Raw genomic sequence first — 10629 nt, 5'->3', positions numbered from 1 at the left:
GAAAAACACTTAAACCCAGGATTTTTCAGCTATTTGCGTGAAACTGTATCATCATTGTGATCTCCTTTCACAGGTTCTTGTCTGTTGGTGGCTTCTCGCTTAAATGTGTGCCCCACAACCTGAAGGTCACCAGTTCAAGCCTCACTTGGTGCAGGCTTCATCTGAGTTGCATTTCACACAACATGACTATCAATGAATACATCTGCAATTGTTAAAGATAACATGAAATACTTAATTGAGTGTTTTTTACATACAGCTGATCTACAATCTCACAACTTTTCAGATAGCAATGAGAGTATGTTTTTTCAATGTATAACATACTTCATTGTGAAAATAGCCGATGTACAATCTGACAACTTTTAATGGTTTGTGAGCTTGTAGATCGGCTACTTTCACTAGTTTTGGTTCTGAGGAGATGTACAATTTCTTCATTGGTAAATGGTTTGTGAACGAGTGATCTTTGTGTTAGTGAAACAGGGGCTTGGGTCATGACAGAAGGCAAGAGTTTGTGATCCTCAACAGACAATATCAGCCTAGACAAAGCTATAGCACTATAGGTAGTGTTGCAGCTACCTAAGAGTACCTCACGATCGCAAGGTTTCCGGTTCAAGCCTCACTTGATGCAGACTCATTTAAGTTGAATTGCAAAAAACATGACTCAATATATTCCGTTTCCATGGCTCTCTCTCTCTCTTCAATCTATTCCGTTTCTATCTTCAATCTATTCCGTTTCCATGTCTCTCTCTCTGTCTCTTCAATCTATTCCGTTTCTATCTTCAATCTATTCCGTTTCCATGTCTGTCTGTCTGTCTGTCTGTCTCTCTCTCTCTCTCTCTCTCTCTCTCTCTCTCTCTCTCTCTCTCTCTCTCTCTCTCTCTCTCTCTCTCTCTCTCTCTCTCTCTCTCTCTCTCTCTCTCTCTCTCTCTCTCTCTCTCTCTCTCTCTCTCTCTCTCTCTCTCTCTCTCTCTCTCTGAGGGTCGGCCATAGCTGAGCCCGCCTAGGGAGCCAGAGGCTCTGGTTGACCCAGGTACGATTCCAGGCCAGGTCAGCAAATGTGTCGACGAAATGAAATTTGTCCCTGAGCAAGACTCTTAACCCCTAATTGCTCACAGGCCCTCATTGGAAACAAGACCGCAAGGACTTTCATAAACTGACCTGTTAAAGGAATTATCATTTCTCTTTCTCTCTCCTGGCCCCGTATTATCGCTGCTTGCAGCTATATTTGGGAATTGGGTTTCTTTGAAATAAACAGCTTATGAGTTTGTGTCTACCAAAGCTTGAGGAGCTTTTATTTTACTTATGACTTATGTTTGGGGTCTACAGTGCGGCAATTGATATGGTCAGGCTAAGGTTACTCGAGAATGACTGTCCATCAGTCCACGGCATGAGAGAGTTTGTTGTGAGTCAAGCTTGATTACCTGCAGCCCGAGCAAATAAAGGAGCAATCAAACGGGTAAAGTGAAGCAATTATAGCAGGAGGGTATCGGATGTTCTTCAACAAGTGCATCCAGAGACAGGCAGAAAGGGTACGAGATCATATCAAAGAAGAAATATCTGGGAAAATAAATGAAGGGAGAGAGTCCGTCGGCAGATGTGACTAAAGCAACAATATGTATTCTGAATTTGTTACACCATAGATTAATATGTTATTAACCAAATGGTTTAAAAATTGTGAAAAAACTATTTGAACCCCCCCAAAATGTGCGTGAGTGCGTGCGTGTGTGTGTGTGCGCGTGTGTGTATGTGACAGAGAGAGAGCAAGAGAGAGCGAGCGAGAGAGAAAGAGAGCACGCAGGCACCGCCCCTATCCCACCCAGTACTTCTCCAGTGACTGACATGAAACTGACTGATGATGCACTGGAGTGGACTGGAGTGTGATGGCTCCAGTGTGTCATCCAACCATGATTTCAGCCCCACCCAAAAAACTCAACAATTTTGAAAAAACTGTTTAAATGGGTCTAACTAACTCCTCAATTCAGAATAGGCTACTGCACAGCTTTTTTTTAACATGTTTTCCCATTACCTTTTCATGAGATTAGAAACAAATCATTGAATTTCCTTTGCAGGGACTTTAATTTAAACTCCATTGCAAGAGGGGATCATTTATATCCAAAGGTACATTCCTCTCAAATACCATTTCTACTAAACATTTTCTTCAGAAGCAGTATTAGTTTGATCTGTTATCTTGTCTTGCTGCATGCTGTCATTACAGTACTAAACTAGAAAAAGTGCCCCTCGGAGCACAGGTCTCGGCCACGCCTTCGGCCTGGCGGAGACAATTAACACATTCTCACCCCTAGGGGACTGCTAGTACTTTATCTTTATTGGGGTATCACTATCAGTATATACTGTAGTTGCATAGTGGTACAACTTGTCTCATTTATTTGTAGCAGAGGGGGTCACAAACTTTCTCCCTGCTCCTCTTTCAGATATAGTGAAAATATCTGATCTACAAGCTCACATCATGCTATTTTACCGACTTTTCCCTAATTTTTTTGTTTAGTTTTTTAATTTTCTTCTTTTGAAAATGTTTTGAATTTCTTGTAATTAAAATCATTATTATTATATATATTTTTAATCTTTTGAAATCAAATGAAAAACAAAGGAAACAAAAAAAAGGGGATATTTATTCGTGACCCATAAAAAATGGGTCCTCCTGACCTATTGTTTGGGGACAAGTGTTCTAGCTTCTTGAGAACACACAATGCATGTATGTTCCTTTAACAGCAGGTGTGGACACCCCCCCCCCCATGCATGTGTGGACCCCCATGCATGCATTACTAGTGTGTCTCTGCAGGTCCTAAAAATAGCTTGGTGAAGACAAGCAGGCTGTCCCAATGAGTTGACGAAAACCTCCTGCCATACTGCTGGCTCCATGTTGATCTAACCAGCTACTCAGCCACACGCATTTCACCGGAAATATGAACACTTATTGCCATCCTTTGCCTGTTTGGTGAGTCTGTCATTCCTTTCTTTAATTTCACAGCATTTTGAAGACAGCAAATGTAATTTATTGTAGGCTTTGGGGGACATAAGACATATGACATCATGCTACACTGAAAGCCAAAGCTAAACTGATCCCACTGTGGATAAGTAAACAAACTAGTGTGGTCGTCATGATAACATGATACCACACTTTAAACAAGTTAAACTTGTGGCTTTTCTTCTAGAGTGAATTAAGGACGACTATATCGGGTCAGTGAAGTAAATCGATGCTCTCAGAAGTTCTGTACGGCACATAACGTACATAGTGGACTGACATGTTTTCTCATGGGTTCTGTATTTGACCTTATAGTCTTACATCACTGAGCTGTGCGTTGGTGTTTTATTATCGATTTCAACATAACATGTTTGCCCTGAGGTGACCTTTATGTTACGTATTAACAAACTTGCTTTTTTCTTTACTCTCTCACTTAAATGTGTGTAACAATTGAGTGAATGTTTTTCTCAAATATGACAAGAAGGAAACTGTATAAATTGTTTTGGATCAAGCTTTAACATTCCACTGAAGACATTGGTCATATTTAATTTCAGCTGTGAGAATTCATCTTTGTCATCCACTTGTAGGTAAACACTGATCTCTGTTGTTGAGAGTTCCTATCCCTTAGCTGTCACAGGATCACATACCTAAAGGTCGGAACTATCAGTGACTACAGTATGGTTCGAAATGTGGACGACCTGGACTTCTGCCTGTCCACACATTCTCAGAGCATCCTGGAGGGACTGCGGTCGCTCTGCTCTCAGCCCAAACTGGTGGATGTGACATTGAGCGCTGGGGGCAGAGACTTCCCCTGCCACCGTGCCGTGCTGGCCCTGTGTAGCATGTACTTCCGCACTATGTTCTCAGGGGACTTTGTGGAGAGCATAGGTGCCCGCGTGGAGCTGCAGGATGTGGACCCGGACAGCCTCGGCTCCTTGTTGGACTTCGCCTACACCGGCAAGCTGACAATCAACCAGGGCAACGTGGAAGGACTGACCTGCACCTCCAGCCAGCTGCAGTTCCAGACAGTGCGGGCTGCGTGTACCCGCTACCTACAGCACCAGATGGACGCCACAAACTGCCTGGGAATCCTGGAGTTCGGGGAGCTCCACGGCTGCCCGGAGGTGGTCGCCAAGGCGTTGGCCTTCCTCTTGGAGAACTTTGAGGCAGTGCAGCAGGGCGAGGAGTTCCTGCTTCTGGGAAAGGACAGGCTGGTGGCCTGTCTGTCCAACGAGGGGCTTAAGACGCGCTCAGAGTCCACGCGAGTGGAGGCCGCCCTCGCCTGGGCCAGGTATCACCAGGAGTCCCGCCTCTGCCACCTCCCTGAGCTGCTGTCTCTGGCACGCCTTTCCTTCCTCAACCTAGACTACCTGGCCAACACCCTGCTGAAGGACAGCCTGATCCAGGCCTCCCCTAGCTGCAAGGAGGCTGTTGGAAAAATTCACAGTGAGGTCAGTGAGTTCACACTTTATACCTTGCATACTTTGTTTCTTTCATCATTGTTTACACAATGCTGAGTAGTTTTCCCTTAACAATGCCGTGGCCCGTTCTTTCCCCAGAAGATGGATTCGGTGCCGGGGTATAGTGACAGAGGCCACTCTCAGAGTCCACAGCCCAACCTGCAGGAGGTGCTGCTTGTGATGGGCGGTCGCTCCCTGGATGATGACGATGACGATAGCGACGAGGAGGACAGAGACCCGAGACTCCTGCCCAGGAACTGTGCCTACTACAACACAAAGACCCGTACTACACCTCTTTTTCTTACGCCCACATTTCAACGTTTATTACTGTACAGTTTTCTTGAAGTGCATTTATAGTATGGCCTTGACACGTCTTACAAAGATTAGAAATGCTCAGTACATAAAATCAACAGTTGAGAATAAAAGAACAAAATCTGGCCTTTTTATAATATTCTGACATGGTTAGGGAGGCTGAAAATCATCCCTATGGTTAGGGTTATTACAAGACTATAGATGTAAACTAAGGACACAAATTAAATCATGTAATATCTGGTACTGAAGGTGTCTAATAGATAAGATAGACTTCATATTCAGTTTAGCAGTAAGGATTCAGGACTCCTGACCTCATAGTCCATGTCAGATTTTGATGAGTTTTCTTAAAACAGTGACAGCAGCAATACATTAATGCAAACCATTCTTTGCTTGTATTGGTAAGCAAAGAATGAAAATCAGCTTGTTCTAGACAGTCCTCACCGTTGAAGGCCAGGTCAGGGAATTTAGATTGACTATTTTGTAAATGGAGAAATTAACATTAAATAGTGGAATGAGAAATAGTTCAGTTTTTCAAGTCAATCACATTGAACTTACAGCTTTTTTATGTCCATGACGTAGGGCCTAAGGAGTGGTCAGATTGAACTCATTTATTTAGTCTTTTGATCCAAGTTTGAAAACTAAAATGCATTTTATTAGCTTTTAGTGTTTTCGCTGTTTCACTTCACTTATTGGATAACCTTATATAACTTCTCTCCTTCTCTGGCTCTCCACAGATCAGTGGCATCAGCTCCCTAATTTCCCCAACCCGAACAAGTGGGGTTACTCCATGGTCTCGCTGAACAATGATGTCTATGTCACAGGTTGGTTGAGTGCATGTAGCCCTTCAAAACACATAAACTTTATGTGGAAATGTGGGCAACCTTAGGGGGGCAGGGGAGCATAGAGAAAATGGTTTTGAGGAGACTAGCTTCTCTTGTGCGGAATGTAATGTATCCACAGACTGGTGACAGGGTGCCATTGTCCGTCTGACAGGCGGCTCGCGAGGTTCAAATACCAACACCTGGTCGACCACAGAGACCTGGAAGTACATTACTGGAGAGGGGAGGTGGGTTACTGTGGCTCCCATGCTTCGACCTCGAACTAACCACACCTCGGCCACACTGAACGGAGAGATTTACGTCATCGGAGGTAAGAAAATAAATACAGAGAACAGCATGATGCCTTAAAGCAGCAGTGTAAATGAAAAGCTGTCATGAAACTCTATGGACGCATCTGCCCTTTCATGACCTGATAGCAACACATTGTGAGCTTGTAGATTGGCTATTTCCAAATAGCTGAAGTATAAGGCTAAAGTACAGTGGTTAAGCGTAGTTTCATGATATGTAAACACATTTTCCTGGGGACCCCCTGGAACCTCCTCAAGGACCCCCAGGGGGCCCCGGACCCACTTTGAGAACCGTCGTGCTAAATGCCACAGCATTGAGTGGCAGGGTATTGTAATTGGTCCTGTCTTTTTGTTTGTTTGTTTGTTTGTTTGTTTGTTTGTTTGTTTGATTGCAAGATATGCAGGCAGGATTTTAACCCTCTCTCCCAGATGCATTTGTTTGTTTTATGTCTTACATTTTTAGATTTCAAAGTCAGACTGATAAATGTGTGGCTGCTGTTGCATTTAGCTCTACACTACGTGTTGCTTTTAATATGATATTTGATACTTACTAGCGTGTGATCCAGCTAGTGTAAGCACTCATACCATGTTCTTTTCCCTCCCAATAGGTACAACATTGAACTATGTTGATGTTGAACACTATGACCCTTACAATGACACCTGGGGCAACACATGCCCCGCCTTGAGATATGTGACTAACTTCACTGCCACAGCATGCCACGGGAAGCTCTATGTGATTGGCTCATGTGCAGTGAAGTACAACGCCTTAACCATGCAGTGCTACAACCCTGTTATAGGTACGTATGATCATGTATTATTTACAATTTAGGCATTTAACAGATGCGCTTATCCAGAGCGACTTAATAAGCAATAAGCAAAGTAATCACATACATAGAATGTAGAGGATCACAGGTAAACCAAGATCTAAATAACAATTCATTCAACTTTTATTTAAGATTCTCAGAGAGATCATTGAGGTGTTAATTTATGCTTGATACTCGAACCAGAAATGTTCTATGGACCCTTACCTTCAATTTGTAGTGAAAACAAAACATTCACATCAATTTGAAATTAAAACAACAAATTACTCATATTCGGTTCCCCACTATTTCTATTTTTGTGGATATGTGCTAAACTGGAAAACAAAATTGATTCTATGGGTAATATGCTTGAAGTAGCAAATGCTACTCCTGATCCTGAATCCATACATATCTCATATGTTCTCATATGTTCAGATATAATCCAATAAAAAGTTATTACATTACAATACATTACAGTCATTTAGCAGACGCTTTTATCCAAAGCGACTTACAATAAGTGCATTCACAGGTAGGGAACGAAAACTACTAATCACCAGAAGTCTTAAGTGCATTTTCTGCAAAAACAGTTATAACAGTTAACATATTTTGCTAGGGCTGGTGGGGGGTTGGCGACTGCAGACACCCCCTAGAGGACTTTTTTTTATCTGATCGCTTGGCACTCGAACCAAAATTGTTCTTTAGCCCCTTACCTTCAAATTAGTAAAAACAAAACTTTCACATGAATTTGAAATGAAAACAAAAAATTACACATAAACGGCCCCCTACTAATACAGTAAATGGGGTGTCAGTAAATTATATTTCTTGTTAGAATAGCTCCAGCTCTTTAGTAAACAGAAAATATTCAGGTCTGGATACCAACTTCCAAACATGAAGACAGATGCAGACAAAATTGGACCTGGAACACAAAAAACTTTAAGCTGATCTCTCTCCTGATTAGATAAAGTTGGTATCCCAACATGAAAATGTATTTTCTTTTACCAAAGAACTGGATGGGGAGACCCCTATTACTGAACAAACACTCTATAGCAATGATTACTATTGGAACTTTTTAAACTTTTTAGCTTTTATTTCAACAAAAAAAGACACCCTCTTTAATACAAGAAAGACTGTTATTTGTTCACTGCCATTACCATTTACCACTTTACTGAACTCAGCCATACAATAGTATTGAACATTTAGCAAGGAGACTTGTCTTATCCTTTGTTATTCTATTAATAACAAAGGATAACATCTTCAATGTGTTGTTGTTTATATTTTGTTTTTATCTTACAGATAGCTGGAGTATTGTCTGTTCACCCTTTATCCCTAAGTACTTATCGTCTCCTCGGACTGTTGCCATGGACGGGATCATTTATCTGGTCGCTGACAACACTAAGAAAGTGTATTGTTATGACCCTGAAGCTAACATGTGGCAGAAGGTGAGGGTAACAGATCCTTTCCATTGATGGTTGGCGGTCAGGAGGAAATTAACCACTTAAATCTTATATGTTAATCTTATAATATAATTACGAAACATTTTAACAATCTTATCCGTGGCACAAAATATGTTCAGACGGGGGTTGACGGCCAAATAGATACAAATTAATTTGGGGATCTTTGACATGAAAATGTGAGAATCACACTGCCACGTACGTCATTGACCAAGGTCCCCCCAGGGGACTTTACACTGGCTCTATGCACAGCAGCCATATTGGACAGAAATTGGGCCCCTTCCTTGCTTCCTTCACAGGTGTTACCAATGACACTAATGAAGGCTCTGTTCCATTTAGTGTAGCACAGTGGTTCTCAAACTTTTTAATTTCAAGGACCCCCATAACTCTGAGAGTGTACAAATGGAATGGGTCCATTTGGTTCCATTTGTACACTCTCAGAGTTACACCCTCTCAAGGAACCATGAGGGTCCCTGGACCACACTTTGAGACCCACTAGTATTTCTAGTGAGCCAACATGCACAATATCAGCACCCTGACTCTGTTTGACCAGAATGGAACAGAGCCTTCATTAGTATCATTGGTAACACCTGTGAAGGAAGTAAGAAGCCCAATTTTTCTCCAAAATGGCTGCTGTGCATAGAGCCTATTCCTGACATCAAAAACAGCATTATTCTATATCCTGTGATGTTGCTGTGTCCAGATCCAGTTTCTTCACATGCTCCATGAGAACGGAGGTCTGGTGGTGGTGGATGGTCAGCTGCTGGTCACAGGAGGACACTGGAAAGGCATGGAGGGGGACTATGGGGTGGAGGTGGAACTCTACAATCGCACATCCAATGCCTGGAAGGTGGAGGGCTTCCTGCCCAGACTGTGGTTCTTCAGCGGGGCCTGTAGCGTCTACCTAGACCCATCGCTGTGGCCCGAGCTCTTCCCTGAAGATTCCACATAAATTACAAAGACTTCCTGACAGACTAAGTCAAATCATGAGGGTTCATTTGAAGGAGCACTTCACCCATCTTCAACCTTGTCTTCGTATACTTTACTTGTCAATTTCCCTTCCATTCATGAAGAATATGAAATACCGTTCCGTCAGCCACCAGGTGTACAACATAAAACATCAGAACATCTAAAAAGCATCATAAAAAGACTAAATCTAACTGTACATATAACATTGACATGAACATTTAAGAATCCAATGAAGTCACTAGGAGGGGTACCTTATTCAATTTATCTTTTATCTCACTCTTAATATTTGTCTATCCTATTACCCACTCATTTTCTTGACTGTTTTGAGATACCTTTTTTATTTGCTTCAGTGCATGGCTATATGACCTGTGAGTATGTAAAAAATAAATAAACAGAACGTTTTAAAAAAAAGTCACTAGGAGGGGCCACTGTGGACATCTGTCGCGCCGCATCCTTGCTCATTATCAGCAAAGACAAGTTTGAATCTTGTCTGAAATGACCATTGATGATGCTCATTTTAAAACCATCCACAGTCCATCTCTGACACACAGAGCATGTAGACAGAAAATGCACACTATCCCATAGTGAGCATTACTGAGGACTGGAGTGGAGATTATGTTGATAAAAGGGAAAATGTATCTTTAACTCTAAGAGTGTACACATGTAACCAAAAGGACCATTACAGGTTCATTTGGTTACATTTGTACACTCTCTGAGTTACAAATGGGTAATTAACACTGAGGATTTTAGTGTGTGCTGTATCAAACTCAGGGTCACACAGTGTGTACAGACATCTCTCTGTCACGCGCATATGGAATGTTGTCATAGGATTATAGGGATGACCCTGTAACCTAGAATAGCGTGTTATTTGAACCTCAGGTATTCTCATGTTTTTTTAGGGCCCTTTTTGGCAGCACATACTGTTTACTTGTAATATATCGTGTTGTGATGTAACTCTGTGAGTGTTATTGCTTGTGTTGTACCATTAAATCTTTGTAGAGAATAACTTGTTATTGTTGATTTTCTTCACGATTGATTGATAGATTAATTGATTGATTGATTGATAGATTTGTATTGTGTGTGTCATGCACCTTTCTTGGTGCCACCCCATATGGAAATATATGAACACAAAACATAAATCAAAAGTTTGTATTATTCACATAGTATACACTACTACTATAGGGCTACTATATCCCTTACTTTCTGTGAACAAAAGAAAATCACAAACATTCAGGAGACAATCCAAACAGCTATGAATATGAATAAGTAGCCTAGGCTATTTCCTCTTGTTCTTGCAAACACAAATTCAAGGCTTTGTCCTTCACAAAGAAAACTCAATTCAGCTGATGCATGCACACTAAACAGATTAGTTATCACTTATCAGATTATAGAATTGGCAGTGAAATAAAGTGCATTAATTAGTAGGCCTAGAAGTATGCTATAGCCGTCAGTCAAATATAGACCCATACTGTAGCTACTTGAGAAGTCATCAGTGGTGGAAAAATAACTCATATTTTGTACTTAAGTAAAA

The 10629-nt window shown here is 41.5% G+C and overlaps 1 protein-coding gene across 1 annotated transcript; it reads left to right on the top strand.

The window, feature by feature from the left end:
• The first annotated feature begins 2815 nt into the window (after window positions 1-2815).
• Window positions 2816-10075, top strand: klhl30 (kelch-like family member 30). Its single transcript, XM_084066721.1, has 8 exons — window positions 2816-2953; window positions 3568-4431; window positions 4540-4723; window positions 5487-5573; window positions 5746-5901; window positions 6487-6675; window positions 7972-8117; window positions 8833-10075. Exons 2-8 carry the CDS (start codon window positions 3658-3660, stop codon window positions 9079-9081), a joined length of 1785 nt encoding a protein of 594 aa, XP_083922847.1. The 5' UTR covers window positions 2816-2953; window positions 3568-3657; the 3' UTR covers window positions 9082-10075.
• The last annotated feature ends 554 nt before the right edge of the window (window positions 10076-10629 follow it).

Source organism: Gymnoscopelus microlampas (assembly GCF_963454915.1).
Source record: "Gymnoscopelus microlampas genome assembly, chromosome: 9".
Classification (NCBI taxonomy): domain Eukaryota; kingdom Metazoa; phylum Chordata; class Actinopteri; order Myctophiformes; family Myctophidae; genus Gymnoscopelus; species Gymnoscopelus microlampas.
Note: the sequence above shows the minus strand (reverse complement) of the source record. Positions and strands in the feature narration are given on the sequence as shown.